At 51.8% G+C, this 24,924-nt stretch overlaps 2 protein-coding genes and 1 long non-coding RNA gene across 13 annotated transcripts in view; 2 read left to right on the forward strand and 1 right to left on the reverse strand.

Moving 5' to 3' along the window:
* Positions 1-3,551, forward strand: part of WDR54 (WD repeat domain 54) — a 33,470-nt gene extending 29,919 nt beyond the window's left edge. For both annotated transcript variants that reach the window (XM_072769958.1, XM_072769957.1), the window contains exons 2-10: positions 30-309; positions 476-538; positions 918-984; positions 1,078-1,131; positions 1,463-1,590; positions 2,688-2,788; positions 2,863-3,025; positions 3,215-3,289; positions 3,367-3,551. In XM_072769958.1, coding sequence (XP_072626059.1) covers positions 88-309; positions 476-538; positions 918-984; positions 1,078-1,131; positions 1,463-1,590; positions 2,688-2,788; positions 2,863-3,025; positions 3,215-3,289; positions 3,367-3,498 — 1,005 coding nt within the window. In that variant the 5' untranslated portion in view covers positions 30-87 and the 3' untranslated portion in view covers positions 3,499-3,551. The remainder of the gene's footprint in view (positions 1-29; positions 310-475; positions 539-917; positions 985-1,077; positions 1,132-1,462; positions 1,591-2,687; positions 2,789-2,862; positions 3,026-3,214; positions 3,290-3,366) is intronic.
* Positions 3,552-3,673: 122 nt separating this feature from the next.
* RTKN (rhotekin) lies at positions 3,674-19,208 on the reverse strand. Of its 9 annotated transcripts, none has more exons than XM_072769922.1 (13): positions 17,511-17,667; positions 16,737-17,153; positions 10,074-10,273; positions 8,281-8,342; positions 8,120-8,173; positions 7,889-8,006; positions 7,444-7,653; positions 6,597-6,691; positions 6,384-6,490; positions 6,018-6,146; positions 5,199-5,367; positions 4,933-5,037; positions 3,674-4,351 (listed from the first exon to the last, which is right to left on the reverse strand). In XM_072769922.1, the coding sequence occupies exons 2-13, from the start codon at positions 16,806-16,808 to the stop codon at positions 4,017-4,019; spliced, it is 1,656 nt and encodes a 551-aa protein (XP_072626023.1). In that variant the 5' UTR covers positions 16,809-17,153; positions 17,511-17,667; the 3' UTR covers positions 3,674-4,016. The 9 variants fall into 9 exon arrangements, with proteins under 9 accessions (XP_072626023.1, XP_072626024.1, XP_072626028.1 ...); XM_072769923.1 differs by having other exon boundaries at positions 16,737-17,019; positions 17,511-17,653; XM_072769927.1 differs by lacking the exons at positions 16,737-17,153; positions 17,511-17,667 and adding an exon at positions 18,775-19,208 and having other exon boundaries at positions 3,674-4,538.
* LOC140601254 (uncharacterized) lies at positions 17,219-22,971 on the forward strand. Of its 2 annotated transcripts, none has more exons than XR_012004279.1 (2): positions 17,219-17,246; positions 21,106-22,971. It is a non-coding gene; the product is annotated as an uncharacterized lncRNA (long non-coding RNA). The 2 variants fall into 2 exon arrangements; XR_012004280.1 differs by lacking the exon at positions 17,219-17,246 and adding an exon at positions 18,716-19,799.
* Positions 22,972-24,924: the final 1,953 nt, after the last annotated feature.

Below are 24,924 nucleotides of genomic sequence, written 5' to 3' on the forward strand. Positions count from 1 at the left end.
GCACCCCGCCCCCCCCATTCCTCCTGCAGGAATCACCGCTGTCGTCTGTTTCCTGCGCGCCTGCGATTCGGCCCCGTCTCCGCTAGGATGTTCCGCCGGGAGCGCTCTATTCCGCTGCGAGGTTCGGCTGCAGCCCTGTGCAACAACCTCAGCGTGCTGCACGTACCCGCCCGCAACCTCACACATTTTGGGGTGGTCCATGGACCCAGCGCCCAGCTTCTCAGCGCTGCTCCTGAGGGTGTGCCGTTGGCCCAGCGCCAGCTCCACGCTAAGGAAGGAGCTGGAGTGAGCCCTCCACTTATCACCCAGGTAAGGCATGGCGTTGAGAGTGGTGTTACTGAACCCAGTCCTCATCTCTGTCCTTCCTCTACAAGTCTCAAGGAATCTGCCTTTCCCAACCCTCTAATTTCCCAGTCTTTTGAGTCCTGTCCTCCACTCTGACCACTTTTTCCTACCCTGGGCCACTTCCCTTTAGGTCCATTGGTGTGTCCTCCCTTTCCGGGTGTTGCTGGTACTCACCTCACATCGAGGAATACAGGTAAGAAGAGCTTCCTACCCTCCCTGACTAGAGTCTTCTCAACTTTTCCCCCAGGACCCTAGACCCTACCCCACTTGCTTCTAAACACAAATTCTTCACATGTTTAGCCTACTCTTATTTCTCATTTTCGTTCCTTCCATCTTTTCCAATTCCCAAGTGCCATCTCCACTACCTGCCTCTTTACTAGCTGTCTGACCTCAGGCAGTTAACTTCTCAGAGCTTCAGTGTCCTCTGTAAAATGGGAATAAAAGTAGTGCCTGCCTCCCAGAGTCGTTTTGAGGATGAAATGGGCTAAAGCTAATGTGAGTATGTGAAGTACTCAGCATAGCTCAGCAAAGGTCAGCTGGATTGTGCTCCCATCCTTGCTCTTGTCTTCCAGATGTACGAGTCAGATGGTTCTGTCATGGTTTATTGGCACGCCCTGGACTCTGGAGACGTGTCTCCAGGTACCTGCAGGACTGAGTTGGGGTGAGGGTAGGGAGTGTTTGGTGGGGCTGGAGGAGGTGCTATTTCTAATAGTATTCCCCTTTCATACTCAGTACAGGCTGTGTTTGCCCGAGGAATTGCTTCCAGTGGCCACTTCATCTGTGTGGGTGAGGGGGCCAAAGGGAGGGCATTGGGGAGGTCCTGAGGTAGAGGGGTGTGGGCTGTGGCTAGGAGGATGCTGAAGGTTTGGGGGGAATTTTTAGGGTTAGAGGGAAGGGTAGGAGTGAAGGGGGCTCTTACAGAGACTCCAAAAAAGCAAAGGAGGGCTTCAGAGGGGCAGGACAGGCTAGAATAACAGCAGTCAATGGAGGAGCAGAGCTGTTGGAGCAGTGAGTGGTGGGTTTGTTACGAAGGGAGGAAGGATGGAGAGAGTGCTGTGTGTGGTGGTTGGAGACTTAGGAGGATCAGGAAGTCATCAGTGGGCACTGTGTTCTACAGGAACATGGTCAGGCCGGATACTGGTATTTGACATCCCAGCCAAGGGTCCCAACATTGTACTGAGTGAAGAGCTGGCTGGACACCAGACATCAGTCACAGACATTGCAACAGAGCCTGCCCAGGGACAGGTGAGTGGATTCCCCCTACAATTCCAGTGAGCCTGAGAGCTCTCCCACTTTGGCAGGTAGCAGACCTGGGTTTAAGTCTTGATTCCAACACTAAGCAGCTGGATCACTTTGGGCATATTGCAGCTCTTTCCCAGGCTTCAGCAACCTCAAGTCCAGTGATGAAGCCCTACATTCCATTTATGTGGCATTTAATAGTTCACGACCCCTTTTCAGTACTGGTGTGAATTGAGGAGTTGGGACAGATGGTGTCTAAGATGCTTTCTAACTCTGACATGTGCAGCTTCCTTTTCTGGACTTGGGCATGCCCTACTTATTTAGGCCCACCTCTAGTGCCACTCTCTTCAGGAAGCCATCCCCTTATTCCTGCTCCCACTAATCTCCCTTGGCTGGACCCTGAATTATTACTACCCTCAAAGACAACCCTTGTCTCCCTAATTGGATTACAAACCTGTTGAGAACAGGGTATGTATGTTCTAATTCATATTCTCCACTGCACCTGACCCAGAGCTGGGCCCATGAGCTATGTTGTTTGCCTGGGGTTGGGGGTTTTCAAGAGGCCTAGACTAGTCACGACTGTGACCAGCTCACTGCAAGACCTCCAGAAGATCATAACACTATGGTCTCAGCTTCCTCATCCATCCAGCGAGGACAATGATATACCCCACTCCTCACACATGGTTTGTCAGGTCAGTGAGAGTCAGACTAAGGAATGCAAGGCGGGGGGGCGCCTGAGTGGCTTAGTCAGTTAAGTAACAGCCTTCAGCTTGTATTGTGATCCTGGGGTCCTGGGATCGAGCCCCACATCAGGCTTCCTGCTCAGAGGAGAGCCTACTTCTTCCTCTCCCCGCCCCCTTGCTGGTGATCTCTGTCTCTCTCTCTCTCTCTCTCTCTCAAATAAATAACGTCTTTAAAAAAGGAATGCAAGGGAGGCATTGTATGCATCCTGAGGAAACCCCATATCCAGCTGGTGAGGGCTCCACATTTTGCCCTTTCCTTGGAGAGGCAAAGATGCAAGTGAGGCCTCCCTTTCCCTTCTGGCCTGTATACAGCACCCAGCAGGGGAGGAAGGGAAGGACTGATCTTACTTTTCTTCTCAGGACTGCGTGGCTGACATGGTGACAGCAGATGACTCAGGCTTGCTATGTGTCTGGCAGTCAGGGCCCGAATTCAAATTAATGACCCGAATTCCAGGATTTGGGTAGGTGAGGTGGAAGGGGGCTGATACCTTCCTGAGTGGTCAGAGCAAATTTAAGTGGATTATCACCCTCGCAGGGTCCCGTGCCCTTCTGTGCAGCTATGGCACGGGATAGTCGCAGCAGGCTACGGGGATGGGCAAGTGCGTCTGTATGAGGCCAGTACAGGAACTCTGCACGTCCAGATCAGCGCCCATGCCCGGGCCATCTGTGCCCTGGACTTGGCTCCTGAGGTGGGCAAGGTCAGTCTCCTTCTCCATCCCTCCATCCCCATGTTCCTGGTACAGGGATGTTGAGAGGAACTGCACAGGCTTGTCTGCTCCTCAGTCTAGCCCTGTCCCTGGGTACCCGGACCAGGCACTACAGCCAATGCTAGTCCCCTGTCAGCATGTGCTAGTGCCCACTTTTCCTACAACCTTTTTTTTTTATAGCTTCTCTCTGCAGCCGAGGACACCTTTATACACATCTGGAAGCTGAGCAGAAGCCCGGAGAGTGGCCACACTGAGGTGTGTGTTGTGGGAGGAGTGGAAAGTGGGGTCCAAGCATAAGGCAGCAGGCCCTGAGCAGCCCTCTTCTCCCCCAGGTGGAACACTGTCATGGTGAGTGTGTACCTGACACCCAGGTCTGTGGTGCCCGATTCTGTGACCCCTCAGGCAGCTCCTTTGCTGTGACTGGCTATGACCTTGCTGAGATCCTGAGATTCAGCAGCGCGTGAGAAGAGCAGCCCTCCTTTCTCCCTGCCGTATTTATAAAGGAACCCTCCACCCAGCCCTTGTCTGTTTACTCAGTATCACAGGCGACGATCAGTCAGCTCAGCTCCAGGGATGAGGGTATGGGGCAGGTCCAAACCAAGCAAAGAGGCAGTCTGTCCTCAAGAACCAGGTGAGGGCTGCCGTTAAATAACTTTTAATGGTTGTTGTGAGAGTCACAAGGGAGGTGACTCCCAAGGCTCTTCAGTGCCATCCTCAAAGCTGGTTAGTGCAGGGAGGTAGGGCAGGATTGGTTCCAGTTTTCTCCCAGGAAGGGTTTAAGGGGGGTCCCAGCCAGTCCCAGGAATGAGCCCCTCAGCACCTTGGCAACCACAGCTGAAGAGGGGCTTCTGCTCCCCCAGTCCAGCAGAGGAAGGGGAGGCCAAGCTGGCCAACCTGCTACTGACAGCGCCGCATCCAGAGCCCAACTGCACGTAGGTCCTCTCTTCCTCTGGCCAGATCCTGTTGCAAGCACCTTTCTGTCTCATACTGGTGACTGGAGCCAAGTGCGGGGTGGGCCTTTGCTGAAGAGGCCTCTGGACCTTGGGGATCGCTGCTGGGGGAGAGGGGCAACCGCGTGGGAAGCCCTAGGGGAGTGGTCTGGGGGGACAGCGTCCAGGGAGAATGTTCGGGGTCGCCCCCAGGGCATGGGGTAGGTCCGAGCTGGGGCTGGGGCCACTGAGGCAGGTGAGCAGGGGCTAGGCAGGGCAGGCTGTTCTGTAAACATTGCTAGCCAGGGTGGGGGTGTCTCCAGCCTTGTGCCCTCCCGCTGGGCCAAGATGTCTGTCACCGCTGCGATGTCATCCAGCGGCTCAATAGCTGTGACACCAGGAAGGGGTTGAGGGGAGGGGGCTAGTCAGAGCTTAGGCCCCAGGCCTACCCAGCCCTGATCATCACCTGTCACTGTAATAGGAGGAAAGCAAAGCCCGGATCTCAGCTGAGATCGTATTATCCTGCAGGAGAAGCCCCTCACCTGGGCCCCCTGGGGCCACAGTCTCTGATAAGACTACAGGATCCGGGATGCAGGGGGATGGAGATGAAGGGGTGGGCAGAAGTGAATGAAAAAAATTAAGAAAAGGAGGAAAATGAAAGCAGTGCCAGGCAAGTGAAGGGTCAGAGGAAGAGACAGGAATCCGCATGCAGAAAGGGAAACAGAGAAGAAGAAATTAGGAAAGAAACCCATGAAATGAATCTGGCTATTTGGGGGTTTGTCTGGAACTGTGGTGGCGATAGCTCTAAGAAGAGCTGGAGAAGAGAAACCAATGCAACAGGACTGAGTGGGCCTTGGGTCCCCAGAGCTCTGCCTCAGCCTATTGCTTTCTCTCTGTTTCCATTATCTGGGCTACCTTGAAGCCCCCACCCCACTTCCCATCATGTTCCTGAAGTGTTCTTTCACTCACCCATCTCATGGTACAAGGATCCCTGCTTGGCCAGTACTTGGGGTGGTTTCCGGGGAACAGGGGTTTCAATCTTCATGATCTCATCACAGCACTGCTTCCACTGGCCTGAAGGGAGAGCAATGATTGGGGAGGGAGGAGGAAGACGGAGAGGGCCAGGCCCTCCTCTCCCCTGCAACATTTCCCTTCCATGCTTTCTGAAAACAGAGGCCTTTGCTAAAAATAAACCCCATCCCTCACAAAGGTTCAGACCATCCCCCTCCTCTTACTCATGTCAAAGAAAAGCTGCCACAGAGCTTCCATCCAGCTGTGCATGGCTCCCCGACTCTCTGTCTGAAGGGTGTGTGTCACCTCGTCCTCCCCATACCGGTTACTGATGCTCAGGGTGAAGGGCCGGCCTGCAGCCTGCTCCAGCTCCCCTGCCCGCACTCGAGTCTCCTGCAGGAGAAAAAGGCTCTGCTTCCACCTTCATCCTGATCACAGAAGTCAGCAGTGACCTGAGGCAGGTTTGGTCATCCCTGCCTTAGAAGGAGGAGCTTGTTGGGTCTCTCATTTGCCTCCTATTGAGCAGAGCAGAAAGGAATGGCAGGAAAGGACTGGGATGAAACAGAGCGTCCTCAGGGAAAAGGAGCAGAAGGAGACAGGGACAGAGGGATTAAGTGAGACGGAGAAGGCACAGAGATGAGCAGGAGTGCTGAGGCCTGATGGCCCTCGGTACTTCCATAAAAGTTGGCAGGAGAGCCAGCAGAAGGGGTCAGAAATCAAGAGGGATCACTGGACTTGGGTTGGGAGAGAAAGCCAGGAAAGGGAGAAGGTGCAGACTGCAATCTGAGGGAAAGGACAGAAAGGGGATGAAGATCCTAAACTGGCCATGGGACCCTCGGGGACTTGGTGCGGCTGTCGCTGGTGAGTAGGAGAGCCTTTTCCAGTGATGCCAGCGAGAACATTCCTGGCCCTGAAGCTGGGTGTGGTGCTGTTAGGAGCAGCAGCAGGCTAGACTTCCATCTCTGCACCCACCCTCCTGGGGCCTGAAGAAGATGCTCCTGGGCCTGGGCACCTGGTAGTTTCACCACCAAGGGACCCATCACCTTGTTGATGGCAATAGTAAACAACGGCTCTTCCCCAGTGTCTGCGTCTTCAGGTTGCCGGTAACAGAAGAGGTTTGTGCCTTTCAGGACTCCATGCACTCGCGCCCAGTCCTGCAGCTCCCCAGCTTGCTGCGTAAATGACTCAAGGTTTCCTGGGGGAATCACACCCTCCAACACCCTTCTTCCCATTCCCCCATTAGGCATCTGCTCCTTTCTGCCCACCCTCATGTCTGATCCTCCTGTCTTCTTGCCATAACCCTCCTTCCTCCGCCCAGATCTTGATTTCTCTGTAGTCCTTCTGTGCCCAGATGATCCAACTCTCCTCTGCCTTCTCCGTGTTCCCTTCTACACCTCAGGGCCCCTCACCTGTACCCTGAGGGTACCATTTGCGGTAGGCTGAGTCATGCAGAAAGGCTGAGCCACCAGGCGGCAACACACGCTACCATAAAGGGGAAGCCAGGCGGGATTCTCCTCTGGAGGACAGAAAGTGCAGGGTAAGGGTGGGGAACGAGAGGGGACTATCCAGTAGCCCCTATTCTCACTGTCTGGCGTCCCCTGCCCTCAACAACACATACTCACCATGGCTGGCGAGGGTGAGGTCGTGCGTGCGGAACCCATCTTGCACTGCTGCCAGGGTGAGTGTGGTGTGAGCCAACAGGTGGTAACGAGGACCACTGTAGGACAGATACAGAAGTGGGCCTCAGCCCAGTGATGGCTGTCTCAGGCAGCAGGAGCTCTGAGGGCAGAGCAAATCGGCCCCCATTGTTCAGGCTGTCCCCCAGAAAACTAGCTTGCCTCCCCCACAAGGCTGAGAACATTTACCGAGCTCCTGCTAAGTGTCACGTCCTGTACTTTAGATATGTTATCCCACTGTATTCCCACAACAACCTTGGGATGTTGGTGGCATTGTTTCCTTCACAGATGAGACAGCTTGAGGCTTGGAGAAGTTAAGAAATTTGCTCGTATTTTATAGCTGGTAAGTGGTACAGCCAGAATTTGACCTATAGCTGTCTCCAAAGGCAGCAAAATCACTGCCCTAGAGCTTCTGAAACTGCTGCTCAGAGACCCAGTGTTTCCATCCGGTGCTTCCAGGCACCAGTAGGCAACCCAGCAGGACCGGGGCTACTTTGGTCCAACCAGGGCACTCTGTTCTATCCACATAAGATGCATTTGCCACTGCAAAAAAACTGAAAACCCCAGAGCTTAGCTCTCCCTGCATTCCCACTGGTCTTCTCAGTTGACTTGGGCCCAGCTCCAGGGCATAGGCCAGAGTTCCCAGCTGTGTGGGCTACTGCTTGATCATGTAGGTCTGTGCACTGTGGTAGCAATGCAAAATAGGTTCTGCATGCTCAGCACAGCTCAGAGCCCACCCCCCCTTGGCCAGGATATATGCAGTTGAGGGCAGTGGGGGGATGTAGGACCTTACCCCACAGCTGGGGTGGGAAGCAAAATGGGACTGCTTCCTGAACCTCCAGCACTCTCCAGCGATGCCCGGACACGCCTTCCTGAGGAGCGGCCTAGGGAGCTGCTGAGTTTGGTGGCAAGCCTCTTGGGGGCTCCAGCCAGGGCCCCCTCCTCTTCCATGCAGGCCCCATACAGCTCCAGTCGCAGTTCAAAGTCTGGCCCTGCCTCGGTGCTATAGGAGTGTGGGAGGAAGAGAGGACGATGGTCCTGGGGAAGCCCAGGGAGGCGTGAGAGGGTGGGCAGGGGTAGAGGATGGATGTGGTCCAAGCACAGGACAGCTGCAATGGATGCAAGCACAGGACAGCTCCGCGCCAGGTGAGGCCCACCTTCCTTCCTCCCCTGCAGCTGGCATCCAAGGATTGGAGCAGAGAGGAAAAAGGAGGGAGCCACAGGGACAAGGTACTCACAAGATCACGTTGTTCTGAAAGGAGATGTCTGTAAGGGTTCTGTCCACCAGGATCATTTCTGTGTCCTGAATGTGTTCCCCTAGCTGCAGCAGCAGGAACACAGCCCAGCGGTGCAAGTCTGGGGACAGAGGCCCAAGCTGGTAAAGACCGTGCCTCACAAGAACCTCCAACCTCAGGACAGTGCCCCACAAGAACCTCCAGCCTCTCTGATCCAGCATGTGTGGAACTCACCGCCTTTGTTCTTGAAATATTCTGTGTCCTTCCACATTAGTGGAATCCGGAGGTCTGAGGGGCAGAGGGGCAGGAAGAGATGTTGAGACAGGGCAGGAGATCTTGTGATGGGCCAAGGAGTGCCAGCAGCTTGGGGGGGGTGAGGGCGGAATGCTTCTTACCAGAGATGCAGACCCGGCCTCGGCAAGGCGAGCGTTCAGCAGGCGGCCCACTGTCAGAAGGCCTGTGGGCAAATCACAGCATCCTGGCCTGACCTTTAGACCTTGTTTCTCCCCCACCGGTCTGGTTCCCAGGGGCTCTAGGATGCCTCCAGCCCAGGACCTAGCCCCCCAGGTCCCCAGCCAGGCTGACAGCAGGGCTGGAGGGCAGTTAGAGCGGTCAATTGGACCCAGGGGTCCGCTGGGCTTGGAGACACTAGAGGCACATTAGCTCACATGCAGCACAAACTCCAGCCCCCTCCCCCACCAAGCACCCTCTCTGACCATCTCCCCCAGACTCCTGCCAGGCACACAGCAAGGCTTGAGGGAACAGGTGCCCAGAGAGACTCCTTTTCAAGGGCTCTTCTCCATTAAACCCCAGGCTTGGAGGAATTTGCAGGCTTTCTTTCTAACAATAGGAAAGGCTGTTCTTCACCATCTTATCACTTCTTTGATATAGGAGGGTACTAGGTCGGTCAGAAAATCAAGAAGCTAAGTAAAGAATATATATTCTATTTGCCACGCACCTCTCTCTTCCTCCCCCTCAGTTCTGATTTCTCCTCTACCATCCCCAGATAGGTTGAGCCTTCCCAGTACCCCAAGTTCCTCAGCCCCCACACCGGGGCCTTTCCCCCCTCCCTACCCACCAGCAGGACTCCCCGAGCATGCATCTCTCCTAAGGTGACAGCCAGTTTAACCATTAGCAACTTAGTAGGGCCTTAAGCTAAATGATGTGACACTTTTGGCAACGCATTTAGTTGTCAGTGATTTGGGGTGTATCTCAAATCCCACTGCCTAGGCTGTGCGGGGACTTGGACAGGGTAACGCTTGATGATGGCTGCCTCTTGGGAGACAGCAAATTCACATTAGGAACTGCCCCTTGTCTGCCTGCCCATTTGCTTTACGGGGAAGCAACAGGTTTGCTTATCTACCTTCCCCTGGGGGCTTCATGAGTGAGCTCTGGAGGGCTCCTGGCAACTTCTGGTGGCAGCCTTCATGGCTGAGGTGGGAGGGGATCATACCAGTGAGTAGCTAGGACCTTCTTTCCATCCAGCTTTGTGGGGCCAAGCAGGCTTGTTTTGCCAGAAGCCAGTTTTCGAAATGACCAGTTTACCAAAAGTGGCCAATTCTCAGAATGATCAACTTGCCTGGTATTCATTCTCTCCAACATTTTAGTTTCACCAGAGCATCACCTCAACCATTTCCCTGCAGCTGTCAGATTGGCAGCATCTAATGTCAGTGTAGCTGGTGTTTCATATCCAGAAGCTGACCCCTTTTAAAATACATTATCTAATCTATGTGAATGGGTAGGCATTCCCTTAAATATTTTTTTCCCTTAAATATTTTTAATTATTTCCTCCCTCAAGCACTGCTCATGTGTGAAGTGAGCCTCAGGTACACTATTGTCAGTTGGTGGTAAATTGGCCATCTGGTGAACTGACTTTGAGAAGATGAGCTTTCCAGAAGCCAGGCAGGCAGCCTCATCAGATCACAGGCTGAGTGTAGCAAATTAGCACTTTTATATTATAACCCCTCAGCCTCACAGCCTTTCACCAGATACCCTGGCTCTCCTGAGTCCAGTCCTAGCTACTCACTAGTGCACCTGTGGGCAGCACACTGTGGTAATAAAATGCCAATGGGTCTCCCAGGCATTTGACAGGGCTTCATGGGGAATTGACCTTCAGGGTGACCCAAACAAAGAACATATACACACTGCACCACTACCCGCCATAAGGCCTTGTGTCCCCCTTGCTCACCGCCGGCCTGTCTTCTCCAGCACCTGTGCCTCTTTCCGCCGCTGCAGCTCGCCCATGTAGCTAAGGATGCGGCTATTGCACACCAGCAGGCTCTTGGTGGCCTCTAGGGCCTGTTCTCGCTGGGAGCAGGCCGCCAGCAGCTTGCAGGCCCCTTCCCTCATCCGGATCTCATGGTCTAGCTTTCTCTGCAACTCTGTGTCCTAGACAGAGTGGGGAAAAGGATAAGAAGGAAATGTCAGTTGGGGACAGGCTGAAGCACCCTCCAGTCCCCAGTGGGCTGTGGCCCAGGAGAAACTGACAAGAAACTTCTATTTCAGGCAACTCAACCTCAGCTGCCCAATAACCAGAGAAGCTTTGTCCTCGTGCAGTTGATGGTAAGAGCTTAAATTCCTTCAGCCTCTTTTGAGCACAATTTGGAAAAATCTATGAAAACTAGAAATTCACATATCCTCTGGTCCAGCTATTCAATATCTAGGAGTTTATCCCACAAAGACAGTTAAACATGTGAGCAAAGCCATATTCATTGCAACTTTGTTTTAAAACACCAACATTAAAAGTTCACTCAAGCATTGGTTAAATAAGTTCCAGCATTTCCATGGAATATGGAATATTGCAAACATTAAAGAGTGAGGTAGACATATATATGCAGATATGAAATAATCTTCAAAATATATGAAATGAGGGGTGCCTGGGTGTTTCATTCAGTTAAGCATCCAAATCTCGATTCTGGCTCAGGTCATGATCTCAGGGTTCTGAGACCGAGCCCCGAATCAGGCTCTGCACTCACCAAGGAGTCTGCTTAGGATTATCCTTCTCCCTTTGCCCCTCCCCCTGCTCATGCTTGAACATGCATGCATACTTACTCTCTCTCAGAAAAAAAAAAAAATATATATATATAGTGTACAAATGGTAGCATGCTGTAATACTGTTCTACTCTCTTTTCTTACTTTATATATATATATATATATATATATAGGATACTAGGTCGGTCAGAAAATCAAGTGATATATATATATGGGCCTGGGTGCCAGGAATGGAAAATAGATTTATGTTACTTTTTAAAAAAATATATATCCTTCTTTACTACTGTACAATTGGAAATTGTGATTTTGTTTTGTTTTATGAGGAAGAAGGGGAGAGAGAATCTCAAGCAGACTCATGCCCAACAGGACTGATGTGGAGCTTAATCTTAATCTGTAAAATGTAAATTTAATCTTACAACCCTGAGAGCATGACCTGAGGCAGAATCAAGAGTCAGACACTTAACCAACTGAGCCACTCAGGCACCTCTTGTGTTACCTTTTTAAAATATTAAATCCTTTCAGTTAAACACACACAGACACACACACACATTACCAGGCTCTACTTCAGACTTGCAGAGTAAGAATCTCTAAGAGTGGAACGTGGGTGGTTTTTTGAAAATTCCCCAAGTGCTTCTGAGGTGTAGGCAGGGCTGAGAACTACCAACTAAAGAAAATGAACAAGATAGTAAAGACCATCCTAGGTTACTCCAAAGACTCATGTGATGGCGGGGGGGGGGGCGGGGGGGGGCGGGGACATCTAGTTGGCAAGAGATCTATGGAGAAGGAGCATACCACCTATAGCATTCACCCATGCTTCTCAGAACCCTGTACACACTCCAAATTAGGGGATCCGCCACCTACTGGCTCTCTGATCTTGGGAGGTTGAGGACAGTGGCAAGGATTAGGGATGGGAAGGCAGGTAAAGCAGGTCAGGAGTGAGGGGCTAAATAGGCTGTGCATAAGGATGGGGCGGTGGTTTAGGCACTGAGAGAGGCACCAGGATTCTGAGGAACATTTACTCAGAAAGAGCCCTGGAGGTCTTGGCAGACAGTGGAGGGGAAGAGCACCAGTTTGACATAAGACAAACCTGGGTCTGAGTTAGTCCTGTCAGTCTTGAGAAGCTGGAAAGAACTGATTTAAAATGAGCTCAACCTTCCTAAGACTTGGTTTCATCATCTATAAAATGCAGTTGGAAATAGCCCCCACATCCCAGGGTTGTGAGGATTCATTAAGTCAGGAATGTAAAGCACCTAGCATAATGCCCAGCACACAGTATACATGAATGGTGAGAATGCTTTTTAAATGATGCCACTTTGGCAGAAAATAGCATTCACCCAACAAACTCTGGAGCACCTCTGTGCTGCTCAAGGGTCCACATTTAAAATCCAACTGGGAAGTGAGAGATGCAGACATCAATGGCTGTACCATAAGTGCCATGTCATGGCATAAACACACTCCAGGAGACAGACCTTTCTGCTCCTGGCTAACATGATGGGGAAGGCTTCAGAAAGAGGGTGGAAGACAAGCTGCATTACAGTATAAGATTAATCTGAGAGGAAGCCAAGTGATGGCACCAAGCTGGAAGAGGGGAGTGAATGTGATCACCCAAAACCCGTCTTCTCCTTCACACCAGCTCTCACACTGTGCACTTGCTTCTGTTCCTGGTGACTCCAGCCTTCAAGTCTCCAAGATCTGAACATCCCATATTCCTGCTTCAAAAGCTTTTTCCAGCCTCCCTGCACATTCTCCATTCACAATTTATTTCCTGGGCCACCACTGGGCTAGGACTGGCTTTCATTACCCCTCTCCCACAGTTTCCCTTCCTAACCCTTCAAAAATAGGCCACCCAGGTCCCAATGCCCCCTCCTCTAGGAAGCCCTCCCAGACTACATAGCTCCCACAGCAAACTGCCCCCCCCCCCCCAGCCACTCTATGTCTGTCTACATCAGGATTCCACCTTTGCTAAGCTTTCCTGCTTGCCAACCCCCATCCCGTTCTGCATCCAGTTTCTGCCACAAACACCACAGAGGAGAGAAGGTGGGGAGGGTGGGGACAGAAGCGTGCCTAAGCCCCCTCCTGGCTAGTCTCTGTCCGGGCCCCAGCACTCACAGATCCTTCCCTAGCCCTGTCCATTGCTCTTGAGGTACCAACGCTGGCGGCGCGCTGGGTCCGGGAGTTGCAAGTGTCCCCGCCCGTGGCGCTCTGGGCGCTAGTGACATCAGCTCCCAACTGCCGCGAGAGCAGTCGAGGGGCTCCCGGCTCCCGGGTGCAGGCGGTCCCTCCCTGCGCCTGGCGGGGCAAGTCTCTGGGCTCCCGCTCCGGCTGGGGCCAGCGCAACCATGAGAGGAGACCCAGCCACCCAGCCGTGTGCAACATTGCCGCCCGGAGCTCCCACATCGGCCTGGAAAGGGTTTTGGCCTTGGTGCTGCTAGAGCTGCAGAGGCCAGAGGCTCCTCCTGCGCTGCCATTGCCCTCCAAGGTGACCCCTTGCCCAGGAGCATGGGGGAGGAAGGATAGTATGTAAATTGGAAAAACTGGGGCAGTAGAAAAGTCTGGATTCGGCCTGAATGAGCCTGACACCCCTGCTACCACCCCTCACCCACTCTGGCCCCAAATCCACTCTCTCAAAGCTTCAAGGAGGAGAGGGCCCTAGAAATCCTGGCTCCCACCCCTTGGGCAGAGCATCTCAGGAATCTTGGTGCTGTTTCTACATCCCTGTGCTTTGTCCCCATCTTGTCACCCCAGGGAAAGCTTCTTGTCCCCCTCTCCCCTCTCACACACCCTTTCTCCCCAAGGAGGCAGCGTTTTCACCAGGCTCTCTTGGGAAAGAGCCCAAAGTTGGATTTCAGCAGGACCTGGGTCAAGGCCCAAGGGGCTGAAGGAGGATGAGTCATGGGCAGAAGTCCAGCACAAATTAGGCCCTCTGTGGACATCTTTTCCTGTCCCTCCCTCCTATTTTTTTCTGTCCCTGACTTACTGCCCTGCTTCTCATCACCTCTGTTCCCTTCAGAATCTCCACTGGGGCTAAATCTAAATCCTGGTTTGGGAATTTGAATGACTGTGAGAACTTAGCCTCTGGTGACTATTTGTAAACTGGGGAGTGTCCCACCTCCTTCATAGTATTGTTTGAGAATTAAGTGAGAAAGTCTAATTCCCTACCTTGGCCCAGCATATTTAAAAACAACCTTTCTCTCACTCCTACCTTCCCTTCACTTGCAGTTTAAGTTGCTTCCTCCACAAAGTCTTTGTGGATTTACTCTGCCACAACCCCCTCTCTTGCCAATCTCTGAAAAATCAAGAGATCTCTCTCTTGAGTGGGGAGTGGGGGGGGAGGGGAATGCTGAGTTGGGTGGAGAAAGAACACAGCACCCTCAGACTTAGCTGAAGGAGAATGACCAAAGTGAAATCTAAGCCCCGTCCTCTGTCCCAGAACTTAGAAAGACCTCTCATGAAGAAAGACTACATGGGGCAGGGGGAGGGGGCACAAGAGAGCAGAGAGGATGCAAAATTAAAAAATTTTTTTAAAGAATTTATTTATTTATTCATGAGAGACACACACACAGAGAGGCAGAGACACAGGCAGAGGGAGAAGCAGGCTCCATGCAGGGAGCCCGAAGCAGGACTCGATTCCAGGACCCCAAAGGCAGACATTCAACCCAACTGCCGAGCGTCTGCCTTTGGCTCAGGGCATGATCCCGGGGTCATGGGATCGAGTCCCGCATTGGGCTCCCTGCATGGAGACTGCTCCTCCCTCTGCCTATGTCTCTGTCTCTGCCTCTTTGTGTGTCCCTCATGAATAAATAAATAAAATATTTACAAAACAAAACAAAAAAATAAATACCTAGCTTTGTTCAATAATATCTCCTGCAATGACAAAGATGTTATGTAGCCATCTTGAAATGTGACTAGAGCAACCAAGGAATTGTTTATTTCATTTTAATTAACTAAATTATACATTTAAGTAGCCACATGTAACTGGTAACATGGACAGTGCAGAGGAGTTAGGTTTTATCCAGTGTGCAAACAGAGGACAATAGCTAGTATCAAGAGTCCCAACAGGCTGATTGAGCACCTTTCTGGATATTAGAAAAAGGTAACCCCCTCCAGGTAAATTTAGATAAAGGTGTCTCCTCCTGATGGAGTTCAAAACCAGGCTGGGACTCCTGCCTCTGCCTGGCACCCCTGTGAAGGAAACAGCCCTCACAATTTGTGCCAAAGATGTGCTGAGAAAGATTGTGAGACCACCTCTGGGCTTGCTGGTCAGGGGGGCCCTGATTGATGAGCAGTGTCTGCTATGGTGCAGGGAGTGGGGGCCAGCACTAAGAGGAGCAACACCTGTAATTAACTGCCATTCCTGTTCTAGACTCTTTACAGTCCTGCCTCTGACCTTCCTCAGCAGCAAACTCTTGCCTTGTCCAGGCGGTCACTTCCATAGCTTCCTTCACCTCCCCCATCTCAGTAAATGGCCACAGTACCCAGCTGCTCAACCATGCACCTGGGAATCATCCCAGAGCTCCCTCTTTGCCACGAGGCAAATCCATCTGTGTCCAGTCCACTCATCCAATCCATCACCAAGCCAGACCAGATCTCCCACCATCATTTGAAACCCACCCCCTTCTCTGTTTCCACCAAGAGCACTTTCACCCACATCACCAAGCTCAGTCCCCTAAGGCTGTAACAACTTCCCATCTGGTGGTCTTCTGGCATTTCTCAGGTCAATTCTCCTCCCCCCGCCCCACCCCTGCCTAGCCTATTCCCCACAAAAGCCAGTATGTTAAAACACTAGAGGAGTCAGGCCCCTGCTTAAAAGCCTTGCATGGGCCAACATCACACCTACAGTAAAAGGCCTTTGTGGGGCCTTAATCTGGACTCTGCTCATGATCTCTGCCCCAACGCCTATGCTCCAGCCACACTGGCACTGGGACACATCTTCCCTCAAGAGTCTCTGCCCTTGCTGTGCCCTCCAGCTGGAAAGCCCTTCTTCCAGTCTTCACATATCTTCATATCTTTCTGGTCTCAGCTCATGATCTCATCCCAGCGGCCTTCTTTGACCTCCACACTGAATCCTGCTTTCCTGACCCAGTGCATATTACATCCCTGTTCTTATCATATTTCCCTATGGGAGATGATTTCTGTGTTTTTGTGTTTATGGTGACCCCCAGTTGAATGGGCCTTTCCTGTCTGGTTCACTGAGGTATCCCGTGGTCTGGAAAGGAGCCTGGCATATGGAGGCTGTCCAATGAAAGTGTTTAAGAGTAAACAGATGAGGAGCACCCAGGTGGCTCAGTAGTTGAGCATCTGCCTTTGGCTCAGGGCGTGATCCCGGGATCAAGTCCTGCATCAGGCTCCCCACGGGGACCCTACTTCTCCCTCTGCCTATGTCTCTGCCTCTCTGTGTCTCCCATGAGTAAATAAATAAAATCTTAAAATATATAAATAAATGGATGAATAAACAGCTCCCTGCCATCTCCAGGACCATCAGATCCTTCCATCCTGTCACAGAGTCCCATTCCCCTTTTCTAGCAAGGCCACATCCTTCCTGCAAACCTCTCTTACAGTGAAGTCCTCTCTTCCCACACCTAAAAGTACCTCTTGGGCCCAAAACACACATCCACACCCAGCCACAGAGCTTTCAGAAATAGGTGTAAAGACCCTTTTGACAACACAATGCTCTGATTGGCAGAATTGAGCGTAGATCCACACAGGGCATTTAGCGCAAAGCATACTGAACCACCTGTCCCTCTACTCGTGTGGAGCAGCCCCCTCCCTCCCCCTCCTCAGCTGAGGCAGGGATGCACAGGGCATGAACTGAGGCTGGGTTGCATGCAGAGGAGGTACACTCTGGGGTTGGGGGCGTTACCTCCAGGCTGAGTGCCATCTGCCGAATGTAGAGCATATTCAGGTCCTCCAGGATGTGCAATCTGTCCTGCATCTTTGTGCCCCCAGAGCCCCTTCCCTTGTGGACCCCTCCAGAAGGGGGGTGCTGGACAGGCACCTCGCTGCTCCACAGTTCCTCCTCCCGCTGCTCCCCTGGTCTTGACAGAGGTGGGCAGAGGACAGAGGTGCCCCTGTCCCTCTGCACTCCTGTTACACCCCTCTGGCTGCTGTGACAAACCTTCCTTGCCTACCACTGTTCCAGGGCCCTGGTGGGAGCCAGGCATGGGAGGAAAGGAAAGCGAGGTGAGAAGGAGCAGGGTCCCAGGAAGGGAGGCCAGCTGCAGAGGGGGCTCTGGGCACAGAGTGTCCAGTCTTGCTTTGGTGGCAGCTGTTCTCCCAGCTGTGGAAGAAAAAGGCCCTTTCATTCCGACTCTGGCCCCTCCCCAGCCCCCGCCCACACCCCTGGCCTGGAGGACAGAGAATCTGTGTGCCGGTAGGGCGTGAGGGGCAGGCACAGCTGGAAGGGGGCAGGGAGGGGCTGCCTCTTGCAGGTTTTACAGAGTTGTGGGGTTTGGCAGGAGGTCGGAGCTTTCGGAGGGGTTCTCACTCTCAGAAAGAGGAGGGGTGTAGGTGGGGACCAGCGGGGAGAGTGAGCCCAGGGAGCGGGACAAAGGGGTAAATTCAGCCCAACCCCCAGGGCCACCTCTTACAACTTGGGGCCCGTATCCAGCCCGCCCCACCCTGGGTTCACAATTACCTCGCTTTTCCAGCAGAAGGGAGCGGTGGGAGGGAGAAAGGCTGGGGTGTGCCTGTCTGCTGCTGCCCCCGCTCCCCTATGCGGGCCCCTTCCCTTCCAGACAGGAAACCAGCCCCGATTCCCAGTCAGCTGCAGCTTCGGCCCCCCCCCCAACCCGGGCCCACAGAGTCACACTCCCCTCGGCGGCCGGCGGGCCCTGCGACTCCGCCCCGGTTCCTCCGCTCCGGCCCGGCCCCGAAGGCCCGACTAATCCCGGGGGCGGCCCCAGCCCACAGGCCCCTCCTCCCGGTCCCCGGGCCTCGCGGCTCCCTTCCCCACGCTGGCCCCACGCGGGGTGGCCCGTAAGGGCCCCGACTAAGCCCCTCTCCCCCAGGTCCACTAGCTTCGGAGTCAGAGAAGGCCCGGGACACTGGGACGTGGCTGTGAAAGGGCCTTTGTTCTGCGCAGGCTGGGGGGAAAGGGCAGAAGCCAGGCCTGGAATCCCAGCCCGGAGGGACGGGGTGGGCGGGGGGAGGCCCCCTCACTTAACCCTTTCCAGGCCCAACAGGGAAGGAGAGCTGACCTCGGGGACAGCCTCTTTGCCGTCGCTACTCGCCCTCTCACTCCTAGCTCAGGCCCAAGCCTTTCAGCAGCTCGGGTAGCAGGCAGGGCTCGGACCCGCGCCAGGGGGTGAGCGGGGCGCCGGGGGAGGAAGTTGTCAGACTAGAGGCTGCGCTACAGTTTCGTGTGGTAAATAACCCAAATCATCAAAAGCCCCCCCGCCCCCCCCCCCACTTTCCCAGCCCTCAGGGGCACAGACGAGCCTTTGGGGAGGCTCCGGCGAGGTGGTCAGACGTGGCCTAGAAGTCGAGTTGGTGATGAAGGCTGTCCCAGGCGGTGGAGACAGGTTGTGGGATGGGGCTGGCGGCGCGGAGGAAGCGAGCGCCCAAACCTAGCCCGGGAGGCTTGGGGCGCGCCTACCTGCCCGCCGCCGTTTGCGGGGGATGCTCAGGAGGGGCCGGGGCCCGGCATATCTGGGGAATCAAGCCCACGGACCCTTAAACTGAAGCCAACCCGGAGTTTTCCGGGCAGAGGCAAGTCATGCCAACGGGTCAGGGAGTGCCTGCGGTGGCACGGGGCCGGTTAACTTTCAGGCGGTCCGCGCCTCGCTCCTGAAGTCGGCAGCGACCGGGCGGGCCGCCCCGCACCGCTGCATCTGCGCGCCTCGGCGTGGGTGCCTGCGGGGCGGGGGCCGGGACCGCGGGCCTGGGGACGCGGGTCTCACCTCGGGCGGGTCGCTGAAGAGGCTGAGTCGGAAGCGGCCGCGTTTGAACTCCATCTCCAGGGCGGAGCCCCTGGCCACGGTGACCCGGCTCCGGTGGTTTCGCGAGAACATGCCGACGGCCCCGCGCCTCACCTGCTCGCCCCGTTTCCTGAGCCGCCGCTGTGCCTGCTGCCTCCGCTCCCGCGTCCCTCGACGCCCGCCAGCCAGCCGGTCCGGCCGAGATCCCGCAGCCCGGTTCCCAAACTCCACCCCCGGAGACGACACCTGGGCCGGGCAGGGCGCGGCACCCTCCTCCTCCACCCCCACCGAAGGCCCAGCCGGCCGGGCCAGTCCGGGGCGCCAAGCAGGCCGGCCCGACAACCCGCCAGCCAGGCACCCCACACCCCTGGAGCACTGCGGGGGCGCCTCATCCGGTCGCGCCTGTCTCCCGCCTCACCTGGGCGAGGGGTGGGCCCGGGGAAGCCCCGCCCCACCAGCCGCCCCCACCTGGCGAGCCCGGGTCCCTGCGCGGAAAATCCCGTGGCCGCAGGGATCGCCGCCTGGCACACGGCGGTTCCGGCTCCGCCACCTGGGACCGCGCCCAGTTGTACCCCGGAGCAGCTTCCGAAGTGATCGTTTCAACGTCCTATAGTCCCAAATGTCCCTTCTCCGTCCCCCTCCTGTTAACTTGTCCATCCACCAAATTCATGGGCAGGGCTTTAAGCACGTCTTGGAATCCTGTTCTGTCACATAGTAACCGTGGAGCCTTGACCCAGTCATTGAACTTTCTGAGCTTCAGTTTTCTCATCTGTTCAATGGGGATATGGTGACTATCTCCATTCCTCAGGTTGCTGTGAGGATTACATATGAGAATGGGTGTAAAATGCCCAGCATACCGCCTGAAATAAAACAAGGGCCCTATAAGTGGAGCTATGAAGATAAAGCAGCAGACGCAGAGCTATGAAGATAAAGAAGCAGATGCAGCTCCTCGTGCCCTTGAATGAGGCACAGGTGACCTCAGCTCCCTGGACTCAAGCCTTAAGAGGGTGAGAGTTGATCCTTGACCTCAATATTGACTATTTTTCAGCTGCCTTGCTGGATGGCCAAGACAGGAATTACCACTCTCTGTGTGTGCAGAAAGGGGGCTCTCCTCACCAACACAGAGCCTAATGAGAGAGAAGAAAATGGCAGAGAATCAACTTGCTGACCACACTGGGGAGTCTTCTGGGGACTCTAGAACTTACTGGAGAGAACTTGAGAGGGAGTGAAGTTCCTTCATTGCAGATGGCTGCAGCCTGAGAAATACTAGCTTTTAGCTTTAGAGATGTCTTAAATTACTATAGCAGAAGGGGAAATTTATTGTCTTAAGGAACTAATATGTTCAGAAGTCGGGCTTTAGATGTGGCTAGACCCTGGCATTCAGTGTCACAGGATCCATCTCCTCCCTTCCTCTAGTTCCACTTGGCTCCATGTTGGCTTCACCCTCCACAGCACAACATCATTGCCAAAAATTCTGGGTGTGTATCTTTTCAGGCTTAATATCAGCATTTTTTTCCTGAACCTCCTACACATGTATTGGATTCACTATGGGCCATTTGGGATCTTTTATCCAACTTTTGTAGCCAGAGGGGTGGCCTATCCTGGACCAATCACTATGGCTGAGGGAGACTCTGTGTGCCAGTCAACCAGGCCTGGGTCACTTGCCCACTCTTGGAGACCAACTGGAACTTACTGAACTGGGAGAGGAGTGAAGGGAAAGGTGTTTTCCCCAAGAGACTGTTTGCGTACTACCACTAAGGGAATGGACACTGGGCAGGAAGAACGGCAAACAGCCTTGACATACAAAATGTATACGGAGAAAGGAGTTGTTCTGGTCTGTACGAAAGGCAGATCAAAAGATTTTATAAAATCTGTGGCCTCTGAGATAAACCTCAAAGGATGGGTGAGGAGGAGAAAGGGGAAAGGCATTGTTTCTTTTATTTTCTTTCTCTTTTTTAGTAAACTCTACCACCAAAATGGGGCTCAAACTCACAACCCCAAGATCAAGAGTCACATGCTCTACTGACTGAGCCAGCCAGGCGCCCTGGAATTATTTCTTAATTCTTCAAATATCTATTGTCACTTCACTGTAAGTTCCCCAGGGAGGAACAGTCTGTCCTGTCCACTGCTTTATGCCCAGTGTCTAACACATAGGAAGTACTCAGTCAACCATCACTGGAGTAAATGAACACAGGAAATGCCTCAAGGAAACATTCAGATTCCAGAGCACCTGACCGGGATGAGCTGTGCTGTTGGACTAAAAGGGTTCATTTCAAACACTTTTTTTTTTTTTTTTTTTTTTTTTTTTTTTAGCAACAGAATGTGGATTTTGTTTTCCCCAACTGCAATCGTACCTGGAATATGTGAAATAGAATCAGCTGCTGTGATGGAAGGTCTGGAGCCTCAAGCACTGTCCTCTTACCAGGCCCTCAGCTGTCTCACCCCCACCCAGTGGCCCACAGGCTCTTGTGAAGGGTGTGAAAGCCCCTGACAAGAGGCAGAAGAATGGAAGATGTTTGGAAAGGAAATAGCGTTCAAATCCTGCCTGAGAATTTGGAGTCCATGTGACTGAAGATTTTTCAAAAGAAGCGGCACAGTAGAGTTGTATTTTAGAGATCATAGTCTGGCAGCCTTTTGCATAAATCACTTGGAGAAAGTTGTGACTGAGGTCAGGGAAGCCAGCTGACACTGTTCATGACAAGAGTGGAGAAACAAGGTCAATAGTTCCATGGATTTTTTTATTTTTTAAATTCAATTCCTATTTGAAAACACACATACAGTTTTTTTAAAAAAAACACTCGTAATTGTACCATTTAAAAATAATATGAAGTAAAAAATAGGAATAAAGCCATGCCTTCCCCACCATCAAAGAAAAACTGAGACATTTGGTACTGTGGTAGACGGAAGCCCCACATGGGCTCATAAGAGACTACTGTTGAATTTCCCAGATCTGTGCATTCCAGGTGTTAAGCACAGCTTTAAACTGGGTTATTATATAAGACTGATGAATCACTGATCTCTACCTCTGAAACCAATAATACATTATAAGTTAATTAAGTTAATTTAAATAAATAAATAAATAATAAACACAGCTTTAGTTAAAAATTAAATCTAAAAACTCACAAATTAGGGATGCCCGGGTGGCTCAGCGGTTGAGGGTCTGCCTTTGGCTCAGGGTGTGATCCTGGGATACGGTATCAAGTCCTGTGTCAGGCTTCTTATGGGGAGCCTGCTTCTCCCTCTGCCTATATCTCTGCATCTCTCTTTCTGTCTTTTATGAATAAATAAATAAAATCTTAAAAAAAACTCACAAATTATATTAAAGAAATGGTGATACTCAAACTCATCACTTTCCAATCATTTCACTGCATTTTCCTATTATCTCTTGAGGTTATTTGCATCGATAGGGTCTGTATAGTGGAAAGGCTATGTAACGGTAAGCTATGGCATGTCTCTTCCTAATTCCTGGGTTCCATCATGTCGTATTTGAAATTGGGCATGGTGGGAGTAGACAACAGAAACAGGTGAACACTAAATCAGGGCTGTTTTTTTTTTCTTTTCCCCTGGGGAGCTTTTGTTAAAAATTTACCAGCATACTGCTGGTTTGGTGCAAAATCCTTCCAATGTTTTCCTTTGCTTATGTCTGTATTGCTATCTTTCCAACTATGAAGTGGATATTTGGAGAAGGGGTTTTTGGCCACCCAGTGTTCAAATCATCTTCCTGTTTCTGTATGTTTCACTACTGTGGGTAATATTGGTTGGCTGAGGCTATATCCTCTTTATGACCTTCTAGGTCATTCATCCTGTCTACCACTTCTTCACAGCCCAGGGGTAAGCCAAGCCACTGGAATGCTCCCAACTGGACTTTGAATCTTAAACAAGTGAAAACAAGACCTAGGGAGAGTTCGTGATATAACCATTGCACCTGCAGTCCACGAGGGGCAGGTAGCTGTGCCAACAGGGAAATCCTCATCAGCAAGTTATTGTGGTGTGACTGGTGTAGCCCCTGTGTGACTGGTGTAGCCTTTGTGTAATGGCAGCCACATGTTCCTACTTCCTGGCTTTTCTTGTTCAAAGCAAAGTACAAGATGAGCCCAAAACATTTTGAAGTGCTACGAAGTAAAAAAGTGCTCAAAGCATGGTGGAGACATGTGAACAGAAATCATCTTAAAGAAATGCTCACTGACCAAACCTGGGACATAGTTCAGCATCAACATAAATAATGATAATAATGGACTATAACCCATTGACTGAAATAGGAAACCATAATGATATCAATAAATACATCTGTAAAGGAATGTAAGAAGGGAAACCTCCTTTCACAGTAGCATGCCATCTAATACATGTAGATGGAATAATGGAAGTAGAAGGATTACATTTGGCAATTATTACAGCACTGTTGATTCATACAGTATTCATCAATGGATACTAAGCCTGGTGGGTGGAAGTTTGATGGGCAGAGAATATCAGAGTAGTTTCAGAGTATTTCCCCAGAAAATAGCTAATTAATTACAAAAGTGAAAATGGTGACTTTAGAGTGGAGAAACCTGGCAGACACCACCCTGACCAGGTGATCAACATTAGCATCATCAGTGGTGAGACAGGCTGACACCATGTGCCTCCTGGTGTGTGATACACCAAGGAGAACACAGCATCGTTGTTGTTGTTGTTGTTGTTGTTGTTGTTTTTGTGTGTGTGTGTAGTATTCCTGCCAACAATTATGAGTCAAGACGTGAGGAAACATCAGATGGATCCAGGTTGAGGGACATCCTAAGGATTGAAGACCTATACTCTTTTTTTCTTTTTTTTAAGATTTTATTTTTAAGTAATCTCTACACTCAACATAGAGCTCGTACTTCCAATCCTGAGATCAAGAGTAGCATGCTCCACCGACTGAGCCAGCCAGGTGCCCCCAAGACCTGTAATTCTTAAAACTGTCATGGTCATGGCAGCTAGGGAAAGGGTGAGTAAATGTTCCATATTAAAGCACATCAAAGAGACATACCATGAAAAAAAAAGAGAGAGACATACCATGGAAATGAACTGCATGATTCTGGATCTGGATCCTGGACTAGAAAGGAAAAGGAGACATTAGGCTGCTGGAGAGACCTGTAGGGGGCCTGGGGATTGGATGGTCATGCTCTGTCAATGTTAATTTCCAGATTGGGAGGGTTGCACAAAGGTTATAGAAGAAAGTATTTGTTTTGAGGAAATACATAGTGATATATTTAGGGGTAAAGTGACTTCATGTCTGCAACTGTGTCTCGGATTGATCCAAGAAGGAATAAGGATAATGAGGGGGAGGGGTAATAGGAACCGTTAACAATTGGAGAATCTGATTTTAGGAAGTAAGAAACTTTGTATTCTTCCTGCAACTTTTCTGTATGTTTGCAATTATTTTGAAATACATTATATTTAAAAAATAAGGCTAAGAACTTTTTCAGAAGAGTAAAGCTTTTCCTTTTAGCCTACAAACATGCTCAAATCTCTTCTACTCTAAACAAAGCAAAACCAAACCAAAACAAAATAATGCAGCCAGGGGCTACTGGCTGTCGCCACTTCCTCCCTTCTGGGCATCAGGATGTTGAGGAAACACCTCTGGGGCTGGTGTCAGGAAGCCTCTGTTGGAGGCTGGCTCTACCACTCCCTAACAATGTGACTTTGGCCAAATCATTTAACTGCTCTGAGCCTCAGTTTCTTTATTAGGGAATAATAGTATCTCTCTTATGGAGCTGCCATGGGGATCAAGGGAGAGAAGGGCAATGCAAACAGGTTACAGACTATAATGTGTTTGACAAACACTAACTGCAGGTGATCTCTCACTTGAACTCCTGATGATACAACACTATTGCCTTCACACCCTACTAGAAAGCATCCTCTCCTAGGAGTTCAGCCAGTCCTCTGCAGGACAATACACAACTGATTTAGCCTTGGTCTGCATATACTGTCTGCCCTGGGGTGCCTTTCTTACCTCTCCTGACTTCTATTGTCAACTCTGCCTGGCCGCTCGGCCTACCTGTCCGGGACAGGTGCTCACTCAAGTCTGTTCCTGATCCTTTCCTCTTCATCTGTTTGTTCATTCTGGAATGTCTCATCTCTCCCCAATACCTTTGGGGGTACCTCTGTTACTAT

Source organism: Canis lupus, chromosome 12, assembly GCF_048164855.1.
Source record: "Canis lupus baileyi chromosome 12, mCanLup2.hap1, whole genome shotgun sequence".
Taxonomy (NCBI): Eukaryota; Metazoa; Chordata; class Mammalia; order Carnivora; family Canidae; genus Canis; species Canis lupus.

What these genes read in the sequence shown, in the direction of transcription:
- RTKN (XM_072769928.1), bottom strand. Translation starts at nt 18,885, where the DNA reads ATGTTCTCGCGAAACCACCGGAGCCGGGTCACCGTGGCCAGGGGCTCC. An exon ending in TTACTATTGCCATCAACAAG is followed by an intron (nt 5,368 to 6,017) that starts GTGATGGGTCCC and finishes TTTCTCCTGCAG; the next exon opens with GAGACTCGAGTGCGGGCAGG. An exon ending in ATCCTTGTACCATGAGATGG is followed by an intron (nt 4,352 to 4,932) that starts GTGAGTGAAAGA and finishes CTGGTGTCACAG; the next exon opens with CTATTGAGCCGCTGGATGAC.